Source organism: Zonotrichia leucophrys, chromosome 2 (genome assembly GCF_028769735.1).
Source record: "Zonotrichia leucophrys gambelii isolate GWCS_2022_RI chromosome 2, RI_Zleu_2.0, whole genome shotgun sequence".
NCBI classification, from domain to species: Eukaryota; Metazoa; Chordata; class Aves; order Passeriformes; family Passerellidae; genus Zonotrichia; species Zonotrichia leucophrys.
Window position 1 is genome coordinate 129,992,824 of NC_088171.1, and position 25,686 is coordinate 130,018,509.

Here is a 25,686-nt window from a genome sequence, read left to right on the forward strand (position 1 = left end):
TCTTGATGGAGTCACCTTAGAAACCAAAAAGGCCCAACACTGAAACCCTGCAAAATTCAGAGTTCAACCAGATGCTTAAAAACTTAACAAGAGAGAAATAGCAAATGAGGGTGGGACAGTGCGGCCCCATGGGACAGGACTGGCCTTGCATCCTCTCCCCTGCCAGGGAGGGACAAGAGCTGGCAGTGGAGGGCTGAGAGGAGCAGGACAGTGCATCTTAAACCATGATGGTAAAGAAGGTAAAGTCTCTACAGAGAGCAAATAGCCTTCTAGGAATCATCTGAAAAGAAATGCAACAATATCTTTCACCACTGTTTTCCCATCTGCCCAGACTTTTTCTGAAGTGTAATTGTTTTATCTGTGAGGGGCTCCATTTGATTTTTACTCAACCTGAAACCATTCAGAATTATAGTCCCCACGTACAAGAATACAGTAATGGTATAAACCAGCTAGAGTACAAAATATACTAAAAGCAGCCATCAAATTATTATAGTATTTTCTTTAAAAAAACCCAGCTGTAATAAAAAGTCATAATATAAATAAAGTTTTTACAGAGGTATTGTAGTCACTACCATGACCCTGATTTTAAATTGAATACTTTTTAAATTTTTTGCCTAGGTGGTCTTCCCTCAGACCTGCAGCATTGCCACTTTCTTTGATTTTGCAGAGAGCACAAAAATGAAAAACTGCAGCCCTCTATTACATGCTGTGCACAAACAGCAAATAAAGTTGTGCTAACTGAAAATACAGGAAAATTTCTATTAAGTCTTGATGAATGACAGTGGGAGCATTAATATCAGGAGAAGATGTGACTGGGCAGTCAAAATTTGTTCATCAAGTGAATACAATACAAAAACACTCCCACATTTCTTGGCTTCCTTCGAGCTACAAAATGAAGTGTGGACTGTCCACAATTTTTCAGCTCTGAAAGAAGAGGAAGAACCAGATTCTACTGCTTTGTGTTTGGCACATCATGCTTAAGGAGGAATGTGGTAAAATCAGAGGAAATTAAAAATAAAAGTGATCTGACTTTATTACCAGATTTTTTTTCTTTTTCTTTTTTCTTTATTTTTTAAGTGCTGGAAAATATCAGAATACTTAAAATGGAAAATATCTACATTTGATGTCATATAAATTATGATATTTCACATCATGTAAAGCAGCTCAAGTTAAACATATGGCAACTGAGAACAATGACTTAGCAGTGACCTGCATTATTCTTGTTATTTCAAGAGAGAAATATTAAAACCAAAACTGCCATTTGTGATGAAACTACAACATGGGAAAATATCCACTGGGAAGAAGAAAGAGACCACTTAACTCATTTAATTTATGACTCAAATACTGGTCTGAACCCAAATTGTTAGAGGTCAAAATCCAGTACATCATTTACTTTGAATAAAAGCTGAAACAATTAGCAAGAAACATGATCATGATTCCTCACTTGAATTTCTAAAAAGTAGCAATTTAAGGCTTATTTAGAAGTTTTTTACTTGTTTCATGGTTTGTATCTTAAGGCACTTTCAATTACTATTTTACGTTAATATGTCAGTAATTATAAAAATACTGTTTAAATTACACAGAAGATGCATAAATATATAAAACATCTTGTAATGCAACCCATTTAAACAAAAGAATTATAAATCTTCCCAACCAAACCAGGAAGGGGCTTTAGTGTCTCACCAACCAAACAGAGCTTAAAAAGTAATTTCAATTATTGTTTGTTAGTCCTGTAACAGGCAAATACAACCCCTAAAAATAATTTATTTTGTGATAATTTTTTTTGTAATCCCCTGTTTTAAGGTCTTCCATAAACAGTCATTTATGCCATATATGATTTCTTTCACAAACACTGTACTATATCCCCAAAGAAATGCTAAATTTTTTCACTTAGTACTTCAAATTTGCTCATTCATTGAATAAACTTCCATAAATGTTTGTGCAAACTTTATACATACATAGAAATAATGAATGGGATACAAAATTCTCAAAAATAAACAACATATATGTATATATTACGCCCTTCACCAGACAGCTTCTGATTTTTATACTTCCAGTTAGCTCCTGACCAATCTCAGAAGGACTTGCATACCACAGGATTTGAACCATGACATCTTTGTATATTCCCATATTCATTACTGGTTGCTCTATTTCACCCTATCAGCTACTGCTCATTGTATCAGCTGAATCTACATCTTCTCACAAACCTTATTGTTTTCCTGTCACATGAGACACCTAAATTTTGGATCTTATAACCAATGTTAGGAATCAGTAATAAAGTACAAAACCACAATGGATCAGCTCTCTGCTTATAATAATTAGCATATCACAGAGGTTACCACAAAAAAAATGCTGCAGAATTTTCAGAAAAAATATTATCATTGAGCAGCAGCTGCATGCATATGGCAGTGGTTAGAGTCTGATCCAAAATACAACATCAAACTAAGAAGATAAACTTGAACAAGACTAAGCATTTTTACGCTTTACAATTAGTAGTGTATTATAATTGTTAACCAATCATACAGTTGCAGTCTGTAATTAACATCAAATTATTGTGAGTGTAAAGGAAAACTGAGGTTCAACTTTTATACAGCCTTTATTTCTTCCTCTCACAGATCCTTCAGCATTAGAATTCCCTAGTTTAACACTCAGCACTGGCATTAAGCCTTGAGGCTCTTCCCACAAGTCTGCAAAATCCCATGTTAAATGCTGGCTTTAGGAAAAAGACTTTGACATTTACCACAACATGGGCACTGCCTCTCTCTCAAAACCAAGAAAGTTGGGGATTTTTTGGTTAAGTCGAATCTAGAACATATTTCAGAGTGTTTGCTGAGAAGAAATTATCCGTACCAGCAGCAGTATGTTTGATGAAGCCACATTTTCAACAAAGTTACTTCCAACATGGACTTCCTATGAGCCACTAGACATCTAGAAAGTTTTGTCTTCTCTTCAAGTCCACAGTTTCTGTCACCACCTCCTACATGAGGCTTTCCTTTAACAGAACGTGATCCCTCAGACCTTAACTGTTACCTTCAATTTGTTCTGTGGCTGTAACCACACACATTCAGCTCTTGGGCGCTGTCTCAAAACCTCCAGGTCAGTGATATATCACTGGCATGTTTGCTCTGTTTCCAAGAAAAAGCCACTGTGCCTCAAACACTGTAGGTCAAAGCCTCATACCTGAGGAACAGCTGCTCTTGTTTTGACCTATGAAGGTTTTCTGAGAAGGATCACTCCTGACTGCTCAGAACTACTTCTTCCACACCAGTCCTTCCTGCAGCTATCCTTAAGAAAGCTTGCAGTGCAGCTTTGTCTGAAGTGAGAGAGATCAGTTTGAATATTTATCATAGAACCACAGACAGGGTTGGGTTGGAAGGAACCATAAAGATCATAGTTCCAATACCCCTGCCAAGGGCAGTTACAACTTATGCTGGACCAGGATGGTCAAAGTCCCACCCAGCCTGGCCTCGAACACTTCCAGGGATGAGGCATCCACAGCTTCTCTGGACAACGCATTCCAGTGCCTCACCACCCTCACAGTGAAGAATTTCTTCCTAGTACATCGTCTAAACCTGCCCTCTCTCAGCTTAAATCCACCCCCCTTATCACTACCTGTCCCTGTAAAAATCTGTCTCCAGCTTTCTTTCGGTTCTGAAATGCTGCTCTAAGGTCTCCTCAGAGCCACCTTTTCCTCAGACCGAAAAATTCCAAGTCTCTCAGTCTCAGGAGATATGTTCCAGTCCTCTGATCCTCTTTGTGGCTCTTCTCTGGAATCACTCCAGCAGGTCCACATCCTTCTTAAGTTTGGGGCCCCAAAAAGTGGACACAGTACTCCAGGTATGGTCATGAGAGCAAACCCATGCCTCCAAATTAAAAACACTGCTGAGGCAAGGAATATAACTTTTTCTCTCTCCTGATTGAAATCAGAGGGTTTCCTTGTATATCCCACAGGTTTTTGGCTTCTGGAGCTCACCCTGACCTATACAAATCTTTAAATTCCCAGTCTACTGTTAGTTCATGTAGGTATAAGCTACAGTTCTTAAAGCTATTATGAATTCCTCAGACTAATAAAACTATCAGGACTAGTGACTCTGCAGCCTCTGGACAGGTAGGTGTCAGTTCAAGGAACTTTCCTTTGGCTTCCCTCTTTCTCTTCTGTTTATTTACCTTCAAATGCTTCAGTAGTGAGGTAAATGTTTTTTGCTGCCTTCATTCATCTCCTGCTATCCTTGTGAGTGAACTGCAAATGCTTCAGTTTAATTCCTGTTGTTTCTGAACAATTACAGCTCATTAGCTTATCAGAGCTCCCTGAATGAAACACTGCATCTAGTGACAAACCCTATTCCAGCAGAAAACAATAAACATGACTACAGTGCTAAATGCCTTGATGAAAAAAAAATCTACTAAATTTCACTACATCATTTCCAGTTCCCACCGAGTTCACATTTCTGTGGTGTTAAGCTGACCAGGAAGGCAATTCTGCCAGGGTCCCACATTCAGAGGAATTAACCTTGTCTAAAACACTTAACTTCTCAATGATGAAAATGCATTCTTTCACAATTAACATCAAGAAATCATTTCCAACCTGATACTATTAATGGAAACCAGATGTTTAATTTTCTTCATTGATTCTGTTAGCCATGCTCATATTCTCTGATTTCTCTGAATTCTGTAGCTTCATTCAACACATACGTGGATGCTACATACTCATTGAAGCTTGGGTTCATAAACAAGCAGCAAGAATCAGCAAATACCAATGGTCCAAGAGAGTAATTTTGGGTTTTCTGCTCTAAATATAAAATGTTAAGCAGGTCTTTGAAAGCAATTCCACTGCTGTTTCTGGACAGAACTTATACTTATTTCTTTTACTCTACATATTAACCAAAATGGAATGAATGCAAACAGAGTGAGTATCTGTCATTGCACAGTGTTTCCAGTTGCAAATATAATGAAAAATGGATCCCCAGTGTTTAAAAAGCACTGAGTAGTGTTTTTTTCTTTTAGCATAGTAAGTAATCTGTGTGAATACTAATGCAATACTACTGAAATAACATTTTGTCCAATACCTTTAAAATAGTTGTTGACTTGCACTGAGAAGAGACTCAAGGTGATGTAAAAGTATTGCATGGGAGAAGAATGTTTATGACTAAATCCATAGGATGGATGTAAGTTTTACACCTAAGCCTTCTTTTGTCTGCACTTTTCAGTAAGCCTTGTATTCAAAAAAATGGATGGTTATGATGCTGCCAGGCTGCCTATGAACCTAGAGGAAAGCTCTTTTTGTGCACACTCCATGTCCTTGAGTGGAGATGAGCCACAGTCTGAATCTTGTGCAGGACTAACTGCTCTTATCACATATTAAAGTATCTTAATTTCTAAGCCGCTTGAAACAGATTTCTCAGGAGTGTAGCATTAGATGTTTTTTTCCCTCCTCCTTTAAAATTACCTTTGGTCATCTGCCACATTCTGGCTGCTGTTGAGAACAATTCTCCACAGGTCAGAGGCTATGAGCTCCTTCTGATCCTTCACAAGGCTGATACTGGGCAGCTGCAGCTCACAGACTTTGCTTTCTGACAGACTGAACTCCCGGAATGCAACAAATGACTTCTGAAGCTCATCCCAGTACTCCAAGCTGCAAGGAACCTGTGATAAAAGGGAGAAGGAATAATTACTTTGTGCTTGAATGCAAATAAAATTCATTTTAATCTATACACTAAAAGTGTAAAACTAGTTAAACTAAATAAAAGTAAATGGTCATATAGAAAATCTTAACTGTAACCATTATTCAGATCTTGTGCTGTCTTGACTTAAATGAAAATGTTTTTAGAACATCACTGCAGACTAAAACTTCCAACTTTCTCTTCCTCTGTACAAAAATAGCTGCTTGTTCCACAGGAAACCATGGAAACCATGAATAACAAAGACAATTAATCTAAACATTATTTGTATTATGCAGCCAAAAAATCCATCAGATGTCTACACATCATAGTATCAAAGACACTCTAGTTATAATTAGTTTTTTTTATACTCATTGTTTTAGTTTTATTACATAACAAAATATACGTTTATTAAAATAATCAGTGATGGAGAGAAAAAAATTAGAATGGACAACACAACACTTTGTGGTGGGTCAACACATTGCTAAAAACCCTGGGTGAAATAATGAAGCACTTCTAAGCACTTTATCTTTTCTTTCAAGGACTATTTAGACAAATAAAGGCAAATGAAACTAAATAAATACATAGTGGCTTCTGCTTAATTACATCCCTAAATTTAATTCTGTAAATAATCCACTTGGATTATTTCACAATGTATCACTGAATAGGAGAGAAAGTTATTATAGACATTTCTATAGGCAATAGAAAACCAATTTTAATTAAAGTATAGATCTTAAAGGGTTTGCTCTAGGTGTCTTTTTTTCCTTTTTTTTTTTTTTTTGGTAATAGTAAGAAAGTGAATGAGAATATGAATTTAAAACAAATGCAAATTCAGTACAGCTATGAAGATTTTAGAATTAAGATGCAGAAATCCACAGGTATGGCAGCTGTACATGCTCAAGATTACTAAAAGTCAAGCTGACATAAAGCAAATAGTAAGAAAAAATTGCATATGTATGTGTTATTACCTGTTTTAACCCTGTGTATAGACATACATATATAAATGACCAAGAAAAAAGTAAGATGGCAGAGATGGCAGAGATGCAAGTAAATTTAGACAAAGTTTTGTGAGCATTCTTCCTTGTTATTCAGTAAAGATTAAAATGCAGATGGAGATGACATTAAGCTGATTAATTAACAGGAATGAAGGTTAAGAAGGAAAATTCAGGGAGCTCAATGGTTCAAGCTGGGAAGGGCCAAGGAACATAAATAATCACCAAAGAATTCTGGAGGAATTAACATGTGGAACCACAGAGCCTGAAAGGTGGATTTTAACTACATCTGTCAAACCACAATGATATGTGAAGACTGAAAAAAGCAACCACAGTCTCTAAAACTTTTTTATTCCAAGATGTAGGACCGAAAAAAAAAATCTGATAACTGTCAGTAAACCTCTGATGCCAGAAATGTATATAAAAGAGAGTACCACTGCAGTGTCAATCAGGAGAGCTGATTTAATTTTGAAGACTAGAATGTGAGAAAAAGGGATTGATTTAACATCAAAACCCACATGTCATATGTGTAAAGATAACAACACATTTGTTTATAAGCTGCATATTCAATTGGGAAAGGTGAAGATCTGTAAATGTCATCTGGAAAAGTGTGAGGCAGTATGATGAAGCCTGGAAAAAGCAAATACCATCTTGGGAGACATCAAGTGAGATATTTCCAAAAGTGAGGGGCAAATATTAATTGATTTGCATAGGACATCAGTGGGGACTCATCTGAAGTATGTCATGTTTCCAATTCTTCATCTTAAAACTGTATTAACTCTTGCTGTGGAAAGTTGAAGACTAAATGAAATTAAACAACAGGAACATAATTGTGCTATCCAGACACCTCAGGACAGAAACATTTAATAGAAAAAGCTTTATAGAAATTTTGTGCCAAAATTGAGCTGCCCTATGAATAAAGTGTAAGACTAGAAACTGTACAGAAAAAAGATGGGGATGTGCAAGGAGAGCCTTGGTGCTACTTTGAAAAACTTGATTTGTTAATTAGATGGAGAAAATAACAAGCATTGCCCCAGTGGGAGAAGGCTGGGCTTGATGAGCCAGAAAACATCTTTCTTGGTTCTCTGTTCCTAGCTGTACAATAGTGCTGTGCACAACAGCAGCAATAAGAAATACCACATGAAGTTTATGTCCATATTCAAAGTCACGCTATAGTGATTATTTTTGCTCTCAGTGCCACTAGACTTTTAGTTATTTTTCAGAACTTCTCAGTGTTAAATTATTTGAATGTTTAACGCCTATGGACAAACACTCAAGGCTGCTACACTACCACAGCAATGTTCCTACCCTCCAATTATGGATACATTGGATACACCCCAAGAACTCCCCTATGTTAACTAGGAACACACAAAGAGCCTCTTCCATCATCTGCTGTCTTTTATACTACATTGTGGAGCCATTCACACTCACATACTTCTCTTTTTAAACCTTCCCAATCTCCACTGGTGATAAAACATTTCAGTTTAGTTAAACATTGTAATACTTGGCATACTTCCTATAGCATGAAGTTGTGGAATTACATAATTATAAAAGGATGTGTGTCATTTTTGACAAATGGCTGCAGCCTTTCATGGTTGCATAGATACTTTACATACAGCCATATTTATTTCTGCATACTTTTAAATCTCAGTCCTTAAAATACCTTGGCATTCTTTTAGGAACCTGATTAAATATATTTGAATACTTGGTTTGGTCTTGCACTTCCTAATGTCTATCAAAATCTGAATTACCTTTTCTTATCAATGTTAGTGTGTGCAATGAAAGTCGCACAAAGCTATCATATGTAGGATATTTATTTCTCTTAGATTACATCTCAATACAAAACCCTTTCCTTAATGAGAATCTCACAAAATTGCATTAGAATAGAAAGTAACGGGTGTTTTAAAAGAGGCTAAGCAGGGTGATGAATTCTATTCCCACTAGATTAATGAGCTGGAAGAACAAGTTCAAGAGTACAGTAAGATAATTTTTTAAGTGGCACTACAATACAAAACCCATAAAACTATCAATAAGGATAGATGAAAATAATATAGAAAATTAAAAATAAAGATTCAAAAAAAGGCAGAGCAAAACTTGAAAAAACCTTAACTGGATTTCACACATCCTGTCTATATCAAAAAAAAGGTACTTCAGTATTTCCACCCACTCATTAGGTAGTAGATGTATTGAAACTCCTCTTGAGGAAAAGATGGCAAAGTATAATGATGAAAACAATTATGCCACAAAGAAGTAATAACTTTGTAACTGTTCAGGCTGTGGTCTGTGGTACAAACTAACACAGTGGAAGATTCATCTGAGTATGAGGAAGAACTTTATTGTGTGGGTGACTCAGAGAGATTGTAGGGTCTCCCCGGAGATATTCAAGAACCACCTGGAAGCAATCCTGTGCCATGTGCTCTGGGATAGGGAATAGGGAGGTCTGACCAGAGGACCCACTGCAGATCTTTCCACTGTACCCATCCTGTGATCCTGTGTAGTGCAGGACAACTTCTAAAGTGAATTATGAGAAATCTGGAAAGGCACAGGAATGACTGCTGAACTCAGCAGTACGAGTAGCCAGGAACAACATCACTGAACAGTTAATGCAGGCTGGTCAGCAAGTAGAAACGATTATTCCTCATTATTTTGTTTACAATTTTTTCTAACTATGTTGTAATATGTCAAGAAATCTACCAGAGCAAGAGACAATTTGTTTCAAAGTGTCATCTGCACATTGGAGATAAGAAATCAAGGACACACATTATGTGATTTCCTATACAAAATACAGCTCATGCTTTGGAACTACACAAACTGTAAGCTTTCTAGTTTGAAGCTTGCAAAAGACTTAACTGACTTAGAATCTTTGATTTCTACATATCTAGCTTTATTTTTTCTAGGGGCTTTATTACTAATGCCTGATCTGGATAAGTTTAAGGAAAGATGGTAGCTCTGGGCAGTATCAGCTGCCAAAAATAATAGTTGTGAAAGCCTGGAAAGGGGTTATAATGCCAAAACTGAGTCATTAGCAGTGGGAATAAGTGAACTAGCTGCAACAAAAAAATTCCCCACGAGTCGAATTAAGTATGGTTTTACCTCAAAATATTTGAACAAAACCTAAGCTATAATTCATACAACTGTTACCTCTTAGAAAATGTGACCACTAGGCCTGTCTCTATAAAGGCTAACACAAACAAAGCAAATTTAATTTTTTTGCTAAACAACAAGCTTGGTTCTCCAGCAGACACTTCCCTGCAGCTTTTTGTCCTCTTCCATAGCTCTCAAAGACAGTTTTAATTGCAATGATAGTATTCACCTGTCACGCAAAGAAGTTATTTAACCATGAGCTCAGGTTTAACCAAGAATCCCCAAGTTCTTTTTTGCTAAAAAACCACACACTGCGGCAAACACACTTATTTAGAAGGATGACTATGGCAAGAGGGAGGAAAACCACAGTCAAATGATGTATTTTTCAGCAGCATCTCTGTTTTACAACAGAAGTCAGAAGCAGAAATGAAAAGCTGTATGAAACAGTCCAAACTCTAAGTAGAGAAATTGAAGGCTGCTCCTGTTTCTCTTTACTGCTGTGAACTGTAGACATTGGAGATCTGAAAATGGCATGGCAGTGTTTGGAAGAAGGAGGAAAATGGTGTATTGGCAAAGTACGCGACACAAACAAACAACTGTTCAGAAACAATTGCCTTGGAGCAAAAACCTTTTTAGTTAGAAGAGAGCAGATTCCTGTTTTCTCTGAATCTCATTTCCCTCTTTTTTAAGACAAAAATTTTCATGTATATTACACTAACACATGTGAGAAACATCTCTGATTTGAGCAGAGCTGAAGCCTCCAATACACACATCACTCCCCCCCAAAAAAGGCCAAACAATGAGAAACCTGAAAAGCCTCTTAAAACCCTGCATACTTCAAATAATTTCCTTCACACTTGTTAACCTATCAGCAAGACAGTATCATCTTAGTAACCAACACGAAGTAGTCCCACTAAAGCACAACAATGTCATTGTGTTTTTTCTTATTCATCATATATTGTGTCACACATTACCAGTACCAGAATAATTTCATTCCTACTTGGAAACTAGGGGAAATGCTACACAGTCTGTTACTGCTGTGTTTTTAATTTCATCCTTGTGTTTCACAGATACTTCATTTTTCCCCACTAGCGGTTTTGGGTAATACTAAGACTTGATAGAGAGATGAGTGTTGACCCCTAAGTGCTTTTCAAAGAATTTCAAGATGATGACATGCTTCTATATTTTCCTGTGAGCTGATGTTATCCTCCCAGCTTTGGGACTCTTGGCTAATTTGGATTTGAAAAGTGCTGGGTGCACACCACTTATCTGTCCACAGGTACGTTTCTACAGCTGAGCAGAGAGCCAGCATCAGTGGACTTCCCCAACCTGCCATGTCACCATAAATAATAATACCTATTATTCAATATACATTTTGTCAGAATGCTAAAAGGTCTCAGACATGGACACAACTTCCAGCTAGGAGAGAAATTATTAAAATATCTCCACTTCTTAACTAATCCCACGTTTTTAATAAACATCTTTTTGTCTGTAGGAAAAAGCTACAGCCATCGGCCTACTTTGAGGTTGTTGAATGAAGGCTGTATAAAAGTATTATGCTTCAGTATTAACTACTGAAGCATATGATTTTAAAACTCAGTATAAAAAAATGTGAACTTTAAAACTAAATACATGCTAAATATCTTAGGCTGGAAAACAGATTTTGTCCAGTTGAGAAAGAAAGACAGATATTAACAGCTGGGCGCCTAATGTTTCTTTCAGTGATGCTTCCTTTTGATTGATGTATTTGCTAGAAAAGAAGCTTTTACAGAAGATATATTCATTTCTTGAATCGCAGTCCCTCAGATCGTGGGCGCTTCCTCTTGGAAATTCAGCTATTCTTGGTCCAGAAACAACTACTGCACAAAAAATGCACCCAGAAGACAGGAAGTGTGTGTGTGTTTTATCTTCTCCAAGCAGGGCCACCTCAGTGAATGAGGCAGAACACAACACAAACTGGAACTCTGAGTCAGACTCCAACCCAGACTGCAATTTTTACTTCAGCTTCCTGAGCATGAATAAACTGATTGCTCTGAAATAAAGTTATTCTTTTATTAAGATATTTTACTGGTTTAGGGCCAACTGTCTTAAAACTATAATTCTCTCATTAGGTGAACAGAAGTTGCAGTAGCAGGAAATAAAAAGTTTTATGCAGTTTTTTATAAGGAAAAAAGTCTTGGCAATATATACCAGAAACATTACTTTTAAATTTGATTTTGAAGTATTATTTATATAAAACTAGCAAAAGAACTCTACAGAAAAAATAATATAATATGTAGAAAATATGGTCAAAAGAAAAATAATATTAAATAGAGTAGAATGTTGCAATACACCTGGTTCACACAACATACACAATTCAATCTGACCAGTGGAACACCTACATTTTGGGCAAATGTAGGATACTTCAACATCCACATTCCTGTATATCTTGTGTGATTGACAGTGTGAAATCACGCTACAAACCACTTGCCTGTTAGATAATATTTTTAACCTTCCTCAGAACTAAGATTGTATCATATCTGTGTAGAAAACAGACTTTCCTGGCACAGCTACAGACCACCAATATCCCCATTTCATGAAGAAAAAACCAAACAACCAAACCACCAAAAAAACGAGATGACTTACAGTGAGGTAAAAATATAGCCTCATATAAGTAGTTTCAGGATTAGCAGTAGTACTAGGATTAAAATTATTTAGTTGTACAAAAACTATCCCATCCACCTCAGCCTCCTTTGTATTTTTATTACAGCTTTCTGTATTTTGACAGCAGTTTGAATGTTGCATACCTATATATTTCAGGCAGTAAAATATATTCCACTATGGTACACTCGTAATTTTCAACACTGGAAAAATCAGATACCCCAACTGGAGATGTTTTTCAAAACTATGTCATATAATTTCTTCTCAGAATTGTTTTGCTTCTCTTCAAATTTTTTAAAAACTAAATTTGGTCCTAAAGCTAGGACATTTAAATTACAAATACTCACTCTAAAATTTAATATGCAACATCTGCTTAATTTAACTTTTTCCCTTATCTATATTGAGGTCTTTGGCTGACTAATAAAAATAACTACTATTTCACTATCTGAATAATAATATATACCATGGCTCTTTCAACTCCATTAAACATATATACTAATAGTTCTATTAGTATATTTATTTCATTTTATTTAAATTTACATCTGTCCTGCAGTTTATAAAAAAAATATCAAATAGAGTTGTAATGAAAAGATGTGAAAGAAAACTCTTGTCTTCTGAGAAAAGTTGTTCTTTAAAAATACATAACTTCCTTTTAGCTGACTTTGGAAAAAAGCTTCTATACATCTTCAACTAATAGAAGCTATAAAAAAACCTTTTGTAATATTGGAACCAGTTGAGAAACCGCAAGTATTCAAATGCAGGAAATCATGATTTTATAACATTTTAATGTGATCTACTCTTGGGAAACAAAGTTAACCAAGCCCTATTTCTGTACAGGAAATATTCCACTGTACAGTTGTAATACATTGTGGTGAGGGGTACAGCTGCAATTTTTTCACCTGTGATGCCCCACTGGTATTGTGGCTTACTGAATTGCATCAAGATTGCCTTCCTGTCCGGAAAGCCCTCTAAGTACAAACACGACTCTAAGCCCAGGTTTTATTTTCCCCTGGTATCAGAATATGGTAATTTAAGAGCCCTGAGAAATGCTTTTTAACCTTTTAGAAGAAATATGTAGCATTCTTTTATTAGGAACTACGTTCTTTGCCTTTTTAAAACAACATATGACTAACTTATCAATTTATCAGGCTAGCAGGTTCAGAGCGAATGCAGGTGTGTGGAGTAATGTAATCTGTCACAGATATTGGCTTTTTTCATTATGGAAAAATTACTCTGAACACACTAACAGCTTTTTTTTAAAGAAAGCACAGAACAGTGCTGGGCTATAACTGATTTTCTGCAGAAATTTAAACAGGAAAATCATGTACTGCTAAGTGTCAAAATTTTATACTAATTGTCATTCACCTCGAGACTGAGTTTATGTGATGATCACTTGCCTTTTGAACAGCAAAAGTAACAATATTTCTTTAATTTATTAGCTCGTAATGTATTGTTTCAGGCATTGAGAAACATAAGTATACAGATTGGAGATCTTACATTAGGGATTCACCTACTTCTTTCAACACCCTTTATTGTCTCTTTCTGATACAGGAACTATCTTCCACATTTCATTTAAGGTTTTTAATTTTCTAAGCTTCAGTATTTCTTAATAATACAAGCATTATGATGTTGAAACTTAGTCACCTCTGACCATTGAGGTTAGCAGTCTATTAACAAAATGTACCTTATAATTTTCAGTATATGAGCTATTTTGACCACACATTCTCACCACAGCAAAGCCTGACTCCTATGAGAAGCACCACAAAGTCACTGTACAGCCGGAAGGACTCGGGTTTGCAGAGTTTCATAAATCAGAGTCACAAAATCGGAAGAGTACAGAACACAGGCAGAGTGTAAATCTGTCATTAAGATAATCTGATGGTTTCGTCAGTCCTCTGGCACCCGGTAGAGTTTTCACTGGCTCAGTAACCCCTAAGGGTAAATTTCACTGTGATGCACAGGCAAATTATGCACAACTTCCATTAACATTCCCAACAAGTTACGCTTAACTCCCTGCAGACTGCACAGGGAAACTCTAGGACAAACGATACAGTCTCATCTTGATGCAGGGAACACTAAGATCACACAGCAAAATAATTAAGATTATACACACACAAACCAGTAACAAAACAGTAAAGTCTGAGATAATCCTATTCTCAGGCAAAGAAGTTCACAAATAATATTTAAAGCTGGAATTCCCTAAGAGAACAGGCTCTGTTTCAACATCTGCTTAAGACTCCAACTTCTTTAGTCTCCATTTCCTTCCTTGCAAGAAAATGAAGACAATACTTATAATTAATAGACAGAGTCTGAACTTTGGAAAACATGCAAAACTCAGATCAGAAAATCTGCTCGCCTGCAGATCATCTGAAGGGTAAGTGGCTCAAGCTACAACAAACCTCCAGGCCTCTTACACAGACCAGCTGTTTATGTGATGACCTGCACCCATTTTTGTACTCATGCACAAACAGAAACACTGCATCTACTGCTGAGAAAGAGTTACCTACGTTAGAATAAATGGCATTTGTTACACTTCTAGTTTATGATCAGGTATGTTCAATAATAATTGCTTCTTTTCAGGTTTCTTGCAACTCTTCACAAAGTAGAGAAATAATAAAAACATGGTATAGAATCTTTATATAGTAGTAGTATGACTAATACAGTAATTTTGAACAACATCCAAAGGTAGAATTAACAAGAAATGTAAGCTTTAAAAAGCAGACAAAACACCAAATTTGCCTTCTGAGCAATTCACAACAGCCAGACAAATTATTTCTTCATCCATCTAAAAAGTGCCATTATTTGAAGACAGTACTGAATTGTGTGGCAGTAGGTTCAGTAACTTGCAAGCCAACAGGTTTATCAAAAAGCATGGTTGAACTTTACAGCTTATTATCTTGTAACACCGTGAGCTTAAATTACTAACCTGTCACACACAAATCATCTGGATTTCCAAAATAGTTGTTGCTTTGGGAATATAAGAAATAAATCAAAAATTTGTGGTTTCTCAGAAAGTACTTTTCCCAGACTCTCAAATGCCCAGCTGAATATTTTAGCCCCAACAGGGAATGAAAAGTAAAAGGGAAGCAGAGTCAGCCAAAAATGAGGTATTTTCTGTTAAAAGGAAAAATTAATGTCTTTGACATTGATCATAATTCTTTTCCTGTTGACTGTCATGTCAAATCCTTCCTGGAATAATGACTTACAGTAGGTCCAATGTCAGTCATTCTTAAGCTCATGCTTCCTTAAGCCACTGTTTAAACAGCCACAAGGTGTTAGAATATGACTATTTATTGGATGACAGTGTTGAAAAAATCAGATTCCAGACTAGCAAGTTTGAAAATGCTTTATTTAAATAGCACATGCATGTAAGGCAATGTAACAGACAATTTTTTGAATCCCTGCCCTTTGAAGTTGGAAATAGTTTATGTTCTCCTAAAAAAGATTTCACCACCTTTGGAAATGCTCTGTGTGAATTTTACCACAGTGGTTTTATTTATGTAGTTTTTCCTTCTGAAATCCCAGTTAAGCCCTTGCAACCTCAGAACTATACTCACTGCCCTAAAATATTCTTCAGTAGACTTTGAGATTTGGTTAATTTAATCATCTCTTTTTTAACCTGTGCTCTGTATCTTAGGACACTAGATAAAGAAGAAAGGCCAAAAAAGGAGACCTCAGCACGCATTCATGGTTTCATCAGCTGTTATAATGCTGACTACACGTGCATGCAATAGGAGTCCTGGCAGGTACACAAGGGAAACATCCCCAAATACAAAAACCTGTCAGGGTTATAGTTCAGCAGATATTTTATTTTAACTTCATATGGAGAAATGAGCAAATGTTGTAGTTTATCTTTCTTTTGTTTAACAGCTTGCATCTCCCACTGGATGACAATCCAGGAGAAAGAATTTTAAGTCTGTGTTAGTGATGCATCTTAACTAAATCAGATAACTCAGAATTTGGAACACTACACAGTGTATGATTACTTTGATTAGATAAATCTGGTTTTCTCCTGCTTTTAAATTCATGCCACTTGGGTAAATGCTCTTGTTGACAATACATAGCTTTATTTGAGACATGGGGCAGTGCCAGCAACATCCCTCAATGGAAAGATAACTCTACAATGGAATGACAATAAATAAGAATCTCTGTAAAAGGTTCACTGGATAAAAACAGGCCTCCAGCTGTACAGGAGATATTTTGTGTGTCCTGTTCACCTGCCTGTACAGAAAAGCAGAGTATTTCCCTGATGGTATAGGAACTGTTTTCCTACCTTGGTTAGCCCCACCCAATCTTTACTCTCCCCTGCCAACCTAAACCTGTCAACCTTGTTCTTGGTAAAGATAAATGATATAAAAATAAATGCCAGATTACATCAGAAAAGTATAACAACATCACAGGCAAAGATAAACATAAATCTGAGATTCTTAAGACTGCAGGAAGACACAGGAAGACTTTGGGGAAACTAGACACACAGTGCAAATACAGTTTTAAGCCCCGCAGCACAAATATTCAACAGAACCTTTTTTGATGTTAAATATCTAAACGTATCTAGCTTCATATTGTATCTGCACAATGTGAAAGTCACTACTGAATCAGTAACAGATTTTTCTCTCCTTTTTTTTCCTGCTTTCCATCTTTTGAATTTTAAAAATATCACAGAAATGAAGATGACTTGTCCTTTCTCAGATATGGACCTGACAGATCCAAGGAACTGTAAAAGCACACTTGAATTTAGTATCACACAACAGCTCTGGAATACACATCTTTGTTATGATGTAGAATAAATTCTTCAATTATTCTTTATGTTCTGGGACAGTGGAATTATCTGCATAATAATAAACTGTTGTCTGAAATCAGAAATTACTCTTACTCCTTTCATCCCAGTGCCGTACTTCCAAGGCAACCAGAACAATTGAAATGGAGGAAATTGCCACAAATTCTCTTTCAACTGTCCTAGTAGCCATAGCAAGCCAATGCCCTCATCATTTAGAAGATGAAGAGAGACACAATGAAACCCCTACTCTGAAATTGAGACTGTCCAGCCCATTCTTGTTCCTAAAGATGCTCATGTATCTTCTACAATTCTGATATCTCTGCAGGAGACATTTCAACATACATTCTAAACCTAAATCTGCTTGAAGGCTATTACCATGCTTCCGAGTTCTGGGTGAAACGCATTTCATGATCAGATTTCATAGGAATGAGAATCATCACTGCCCACAGATTCCAACTTCAAGTGGCACCACACCACAAGGCCATCACAGAGCAATTAGAAGACCTTTGCCCTGTAATGATGAGCTGGTTGCCTTACACAATATAGTTTAATGTTAAACTGGGAAACTGTGGCATGCCTCAAGTCTTCACATGTGAATACTCACTGAGACAAATTTATAAACACCTGCACAGTTTTCGTTACAGAAATTATCTGTGACCTAAATGTAGCAGTAACTAAATTTTTGGAGCAAGATCAGTAAGTTATTTCTCACTGGTTCATGGACAGAAGACATACGTGTCTTTCTTTAAGCACAGAATAAAATAGGCTTTTGAAGTTGCTCATCTTTAACCACAAAACTTCCTCTTACCACAGTCTACTTGAATTATTTAAGTTTCATCTGTTATAACAGAAAAAGTCTCAGAGAGCATCCTTTTTTTTTAACTTACCTATATATCAATCATCAATATTTTAAAAATAATGAAATTGCTACTTTATCTTGCTTTTTAGCTTTTTAAAAAATTTTGTGAAATTTTTCCAAGTTTGGACTTCCCTCTAGTCCTGAGGTGGTCATATGATTCTCACATCAATACTATTATTCACCTTTGAAAGGTGTTTCCTCACAGACTAGTTATCTGAAAGAATGGTAAATCAAACAGAGCCAAAGGAGAGTTACAACATGTGAAAATGAGACAAAAAGGGCTTAAAAATTATATAGTGTTTGCCATGTCTGTTAAACAGGGAAAACAACAAACTCAGATACTTTCCACCTCCTCAAAGAAAAATAATCCTCCTGCAATTTCTTGCAATCAGATCTAGAATTCTCACTTCCTTCAAACTATTAGATCCAAGCTCTATTTCAAACTGCTAAAGTAATGCCATGTGGTATGCCATGGCAGAGACATCAGTTCTTCCTGTTCCCCCCACAAATAAAAGCAACAATGTTTGGACTGCAAAAACAAAGTATTACAAACTTGACCACTGAAACTGCTTCCCTTTGCAAAAACACAAGGTAAAGCGCCAGAAAACAGCTCTTGGGGCAACTCAGAAATAGGAGCAAGGCAAGGTTCAACAGAAACAATATAGTTCATATCAACTCTTATGATCTGAAGCTGTTCTCTATCCTTTGGCTGTACCAGATAACACGCACCTTCAATATTTAGAAAAATTCTCTTTATGGTGAAGCTTTTGCAAGTTCCAGGAATTTGAATAATAGCTATAAAAACACAGAGTTCTAAAACCTACCCATGATTAAAACGTTATGCTAAAAGTTTAACAAAGACAGAAAGCTAGGTGAAATGTCATAGCAACTTACTCAGAAAGAAAGAACATGCAACTGGAAAACTTCAAGGAAAAAAACCCACAAAAATTCAATACAGACTACAGAAGGGCACCTTTGACTGTATCTTTGTGAAGCAGAGGATTAAGGGAGACTGGTAACACAGCTGGGGACATTATGGGTCCTCCTTGCATTTGAACATACCCACAATCCTGGGAAAGTTTTTAAAGTATATTTTAATATAGCTTAGTATCATTATTGTTTTTTAATTTAGAGCCTTTTTTCCAAAAAAGCTAAAGTCTTTGGCTTGGCGATGTTTCTCTAATGTTTCATTTCAAGAATGGAATAAAATAAATACTGTTTTATCTTTTTTCTCGCTGTATTTAATTAGTTTTCCATATGCACTAAATCCCCAGTATATTAATTAACATGTATCCACACAGGGAAAATTTGAGTTCATAAAAGGCTTCATGATTAACTTCAATTACAATCTGAAGTTTGATATGAATATTTAGTAAATGCAATTTACCTAAAGAAATTAAAATTTTTCTCTGCGGAATCTCTGCATCTGATTCCGCTCACATAACTCTGTTAAGATTAATAAAAAAATGCACACTGCCCATGTTTAACATGGCTGTTCATCAGGTGTATGGCCATTTCTGGAAAATGTAATAAATCACCACCCTGAGCCAGGCAACAATTACTACTATAATTAATGGCCTTCAACCAAAGCGTGGATCTTCCTGTAGGCATTTCTGCACATCATGGGTCCAAAGCAGAATTTTTGACTAAATGTCCTCTATTTTGGCTGATATCTTTATATTTTCTCTGGTGGCAGAAATCTGAAGAATCACATGAATGTCAGAAGAGGCTGACAGAACCTGACCCTTGGTAGTTGGGTGCTTCTCACTCTCTGAGGCAACAATAGTGAGCTGGATCTTCTCTTCTCGACACCATTGCATGGAAGCACAAAGCAGAACCTGTGTGCTACTGAAAGTCCAGCTGTGTATGCCCACTTGGAGAAGAGCTGGTGTTCCCCTTGGACAGGGTCATATCGTTCCACAAGCACATACATAATGGTTTTCATGATGTCTGTTATCTATAATGGGAGTGTAATGTAATTAAACCAAAACCTTGGTGTGCTGTGCTCCAAAAATACCAGCCTGAAAGGAGGTGAAATCCTGGCTTTCATAGCAACCTAATAGGCCATCAAGACAGCCTACAATAACACAATTTTGATCTTTGATTCAAACCTCATGCCAAGCGGAGCTGATTTTTTTCCATTTAATTCTAATTTTCATGTAACTGAAAGGAGCTGACATTTGGCTGTCTTGAGGGCAAAGAAATTGGCAGGACACTTACATGATCTCACCGACAGTATGTGCACGGTAATAACATTATACCATTTATCTGAGGAAGATTATCCTACTTATTCATAACTCAAAGCATATTGGTGAATAATTCAATTTTAAAAGCAATTTTTAACATTACAGCAATAATGAAATATAATTCAAGAGTTTTGGACAAATAGGAAGAACTGGGAAATATTTATTTCCCTTGACTCACAACACTATTCTGATTAACAACCAGATTGAAATTAAAAAAAATGACAGGTCCAATTTGTAATACAAAAGGGAAACAGAGATTACAAGAATTAAAATTGAGCTAAAATCAAAATATGTGTGCAAGGAGGAATAAGTGAATTTAAAAAGAATTACACTAGACAGGAGAAAATGTAATGACCCAATTGCATACATTAGAAAGCAAAACTTCCAGCACATTAAGGATCAGTGTAATTTTGAGGTATGGTCTATTTTTAGGGCATGGAGACTGCAGCACTCAGTCGTCCTTAAAAGAGAAGTTCCATGCTCTCACACAGTCAAACCACACCATCCACTTCAACCCTCTGAAGGTAAAATGTGAGAAACCAGACCCTTTCCCCCTACCCTGTGGATCTTACTCGGAGCAGTGCAGCCATCTGCCATCACAGAAATAGGAGAGAACAGCCAGATTGGAGCTTTTACTTCAATGATTCCACTAGAACTTGGAAATTTCAGACCAGGTCTTTCCTCATATGTTTCAGTTTCAAACCAAATGAAGTCTTTATGCAAAGACTGATGGATGAAACCATAAAAAGAAAGAATAAAAACTGTATGCTCACAAACTAAACCTGATAAACTTGGCTATAGCTTATTATGCAACATAAAAACTGCAGAGGTAAGTGGGTAAAATGTTTATACAAGTAGTTTTGAAACTAAAGATATGCTCAAGCTGTGCAATGTACCTCATATTGGTTTTATAGAGCTCCTGACATTTGTTTTGTGCTCCTTTTTAATAAATCTGACTTTGAAAACTTTCACTTTACAGCAGTAATATTTCCATTTGTTACTGAAAGTAGAAAACTTATTACCCACCTGAAGAACATCTCCAAGGTCAGCAGTGCTAATATCTGGGTCTTCAGTGGTATTAAAAGGAACAGGGTTAATTTTTACAAGAGTGAGCACTCTGGGTTCTGGGTATCTCCACAGCATCATTCCTGGACTATCCTCAGTTTCATTGTAAAACACAACTTCATAAGCATTGGGCAGCTTTTGTGCTTCTGTCAAATGAAAGAAAGCCATAATCTGTTATGCAATTTCTAGAAAGAAACATGCTGGTTTATGAAACCAAAGTGATTAAAAAGAAATCCCTCGGGATCAAAAGGAGAGAAAATAAAAAAGCAATTTCCCTGACTTTTAAAACATTACAACTTAATGGAAAGAAATCAAAAAAGTCTTTTAAAGTATTTTTTTTAAATTCTAGCAGATGTCTTTTCAACTGCTTTTCCAAAAAATATAAAGTTATTCATTGTAAGAGGCAAGTAATGTCTAATAGGTTACTACTATTTTTACTTTATAACCTAGAAAAAAAAAGGAAGAAAAAAAGAGAGCCAAAATTATATCCTTCTTACCTGCATCTTGTATATACTGGAAGAGTCCTGTTCTCAGATCATCTGAGGAATGCTCAGGTTTTGAGGCTTGATTCCTTTCTGCAGAAAAACACGTTGGGTGTGGACGTTCAGGTATCAACGTCTCTACACTGCCCTTTTTAGTCAGGTACTGCCACAGAAGCTCCTGGAGAAGAACTAAACAGTTCAAATGCTCTTGACCCCAGAAAACCTTTAAAAAGAAAAAAAGGAGAGAGAAAGAGAGAGAGAGAAAAGATGAAAAAATTACATACAAATATTCAGCCATTTTTGAAGGGAAAAACACCTCCCCAAAAACAACAGGAATTTTATATGGCTTTGACTCTGCTCTACTTACACCTTAATTGCTTGCAAGCAATTTTAATTTTCTTCATTTTAAATTTCTTAATTTTAAAATAAAGGACAGAAGCAACAAAATATCCTTACAGAACTATTTCTCAAATGTGTTCTTTTCATTATCTGAAGGAAAACATTAGTTCCTAGCATTTAACAATTCACAGTGAGGTTGCCTGGAAGACCACAGATCTTAAATGTTATATTCAAGAACTGTACACAATGCTAGCACTGGTCACAAGTTTCTCAGTTTAAGACATGACAAAAAACCCTTAAAGATACAAAGTTTAAACTCCTCAAAGAGGTTGCTCCAGAACTGGAATTCTGGAATACATTTAAAGCTAAGTAACACAGCTTAGAATGTGACACAGAAGACATATGAAAGATCATCTTAAGCACAAAATTTAAGCATATGAATTGGGTGTTCTGTAAGTCCTCCCAAATGGGGTTTAAAAGTTCAAAGTTTTCTGAAATTTAAAACAAAAATACAGAAAAATATCTAATAAAATTGGGCATGCAAAGTCCAGAAGATTCGCACACTTTGTAGCAAAATAAAAGGCAAGAAGGCATTCCTTTCTGCCAGCTTGGACAGCATTACTGCTTTTTTCAAATCTCCTGTTTGACAGAATTATATTAATGGGAACAACTACTTTAGACTTCATGTGCAGAAGCAGGCCTTGAAGCACCAGAGAAGACAAAGAAGCAACTAGCAATACAGAAATTAGACATGGAACCAGTGTGGGATGGAATCAAAATGCCCAGACTGTAACTTAAAAGTCATGGAAAGGATGTGAGTGAAGCAGACAAGGTATGCACATAAAGAGTATTTTTCAATGGGGGAATATAAATTTTCAAATGTGGAAAAAAATCAGAAGATGCCTAAAGGGAATGTAGTTGCAAGAAGGCAGATTTTTTTCTTGCCCTGCATCTAGAAGTAAGCCCACAGAATAAACCAAGACCCTCTTGAACCACAGCCACAGCCAGCCCTGAGCTAAAGATCCCCAGCCTAGGCAGGTAACCCCTGAATTTAGTGCATCTCCACTGTGGTTTCTGAAGAACCTCTGCTCTCGGGGTCCCACACCTACTCTAGCACCACCTCAGAGGAGCTCTGTCACCTTAAGCCAATCCCAGAGGCCCCAGTCCCCACTGACAGAGGAGGGACGAACATTTTTCTCCATCTCACACTTTTATTCATTTGTAAGCAGAAGGGAACTCTAGGCCATGGAACTCCTACTACAATATTCAGCTTATGATTTTACATAAGCTCTCAAGGTTCTGATGCAATACAAAGTGGCAGTGATAGGTGAGGTCATGTTTAGAGCTGGTAAAATCATTGGCCAAAAATAAATTAATTTGAAACAGAACTGATAATTATTTTGTCAGCATTTTCAAATCTATTCTGCCAGACCAAACACTTAATGATCTTCTGCAGAAGCTAACTGTCCCTAATTATACTCTAATAATAAATGGCTTTCTGAGATTTATAAATTCCTTTTTGGTACTTGTCAAACCCCAAAAGTTTGGAAAAAAATAAGCATTTTATTACCAACACATACAGGTAGTCAGCCAAGTACCTGTGAAAAACAAATAAAAAAAGGAGCAAAGAAACAAACTGACCTTATTTATTCATTAAGATACACTTTTCCCCCAAATTTGTATTATCTGATTAACCCTATTTCCAGTGCTGTTGTTCTAAGACCTTCCAATACCAGTTCTGGGAAAAAACTTACTGACACAATTAAATGTCAAAATTTCCTTTTTGTGTTTTATATACTTGATTTATGTATTTATTTTAAAACATTTGGTATGTATAGATACTATAATAAAAATAATTAAAACAAGACATATCTTAAAGCCCACTTGTTTAAGCCCCACAGAATCTATTTTTCATTTCAAGAACTCCCAAGCTTCCTGGACTGATTTCAAGATGTGGGCACTTCCAAAAAGGAGAGGATAGCACGGAAAACTGAGCATTAATTGTTACAAACAACAGTTTGCAATTACTCCCCTGAGAAATGTGTGTAAGTTTAAAAAGAAAGGATATGTACTTCTTAGGGCTTCCTCTAGGCATTACAGACACGTAGATCATGGACAGACAAACACACACCCATCAGAACATGACCCAAGGATATTAAGTGTTAGTAATTTGATCCAGTAGTTCTAAGGAACACACACATACAGCTAAAATACAAGGTTTAAGCAGTATTAAAAAAAAAGTAAATCCAAAACACAGTACACAATTTTTCACCAAATAGTTTACATGAAAGAGTAGATACTTATAATTTTATAAGATAAGACAAAAAACACCCAAATCAAACATGCAAAACTCCCCAACCTAGCAACCGGCTGTAGGATGCGAAGGCTTTAATGGAATTTATTTTTGAAAACTTAATCATCCAAAACCAGTCCAGCTCAACAGCACATCCATAAGCATCTTATACAGACCTGCAGCAGTCCTCCTCTCAAATCAATGTAGATTTTTGGAACAGATTGCTCTGGGCCAGGATCACCACTGTGCTTACACCACTTGGCTTCCACGTTAACAGAGCAGCAAAAAGGGCCAATCAGAGATTTCGCTCTTTCTTTGAGACTTGTTTTAAGTAAGAAATCTTTTATGTCAAGGACTAAAGATGATCCATGGATTCCTAAAAGGAGAAAGAGAAATTTAATCCCACTGGCAGTTATTCTCCAAACATTCTTGTGCTTATTTCCTGAATTCACTTTACCATGAGCCTGGGGATCCCAAGCCATTACTCACACAAGTAGTCCCACGGACTTTCATGGAAATACTTGTGTGGACAATCACTCTGGTCTCCAAGGAAGGACTTCACAGCTGGGCAATGAGATCTGTAATTGTTTTTTAATTTCCTGTTTTTTCACTTAGCTTGCTCTTGCCACACTATCAACCAGACTTTATACCATGTTGCTGTAACAGACCAGGTATGTCTCATCCACGTTCCTTACAAAGAACCATTTGCCAAAACATGACTTTTTGCCTTCTGAGTATTTTAAGGTTTATGAGAAGAGACATTTTTCATTAAACTACGATTTTTTTTTTCAAAAAAGTCTATTAAGAACAATTACAGCTGCTTCACTTGATCATATTTCAAACTGATAGGAAATAGAGATTTTGAACAGTTCTTTCTGCTTTTGTCCAGGTTAATTACTATACATAGCACCTTGCTAGACTTGGGAGTACTTAGTCGAAGAAGGGTACTGTTTGAATTCAAATAATTCAAAACAAATGCTTATCTCAAGCTACATAATGCACATTTCCTGAGAAAAAGAGTTTTAAAGTTTTCATATCATAACCTTTTGAACTTTACATAGCTTCATAGAACCTAAAAATGATAATGGCAGATTACATTTATGACAGAACTTAGATACTCTCATTAAAGACAAACATTTTGAGGATAGAAACATCATCTAGAAATATCCCAGCTCTTGAGAATTTAACTTACTGCAAATCACTGCTTAATAAAATAAACCATGCCTAATATCTCTATTTCTTTGGTATATTT

At 36.2% G+C, this 25,686-nt stretch overlaps 1 protein-coding gene across 5 annotated transcripts in view; it reads right to left on the reverse strand.

Annotated features, from left to right (window-relative positions):
* Positions 1-25,686, reverse strand: part of VPS13B (vacuolar protein sorting 13 homolog B) — a 433,030-nt gene that overhangs the window by 58,104 nt on the left and 349,240 nt on the right. For all 5 annotated transcript variants that reach the window (XM_064706432.1, XM_064706433.1, XM_064706436.1 and 2 more), the window contains exons 37-40: positions 24,611-24,810; positions 21,818-22,025; positions 21,282-21,466; positions 5,447-5,643 (exon numbers count right to left, since the gene is read on the reverse strand). In XM_064706432.1, the coding sequence (XP_064562502.1) occupies positions 5,447-5,643; positions 21,282-21,466; positions 21,818-22,025; positions 24,611-24,810 (790 nt within the window). The remainder of the gene's footprint in view (positions 1-5,446; positions 5,644-21,281; positions 21,467-21,817; positions 22,026-24,610; positions 24,811-25,686) is intronic.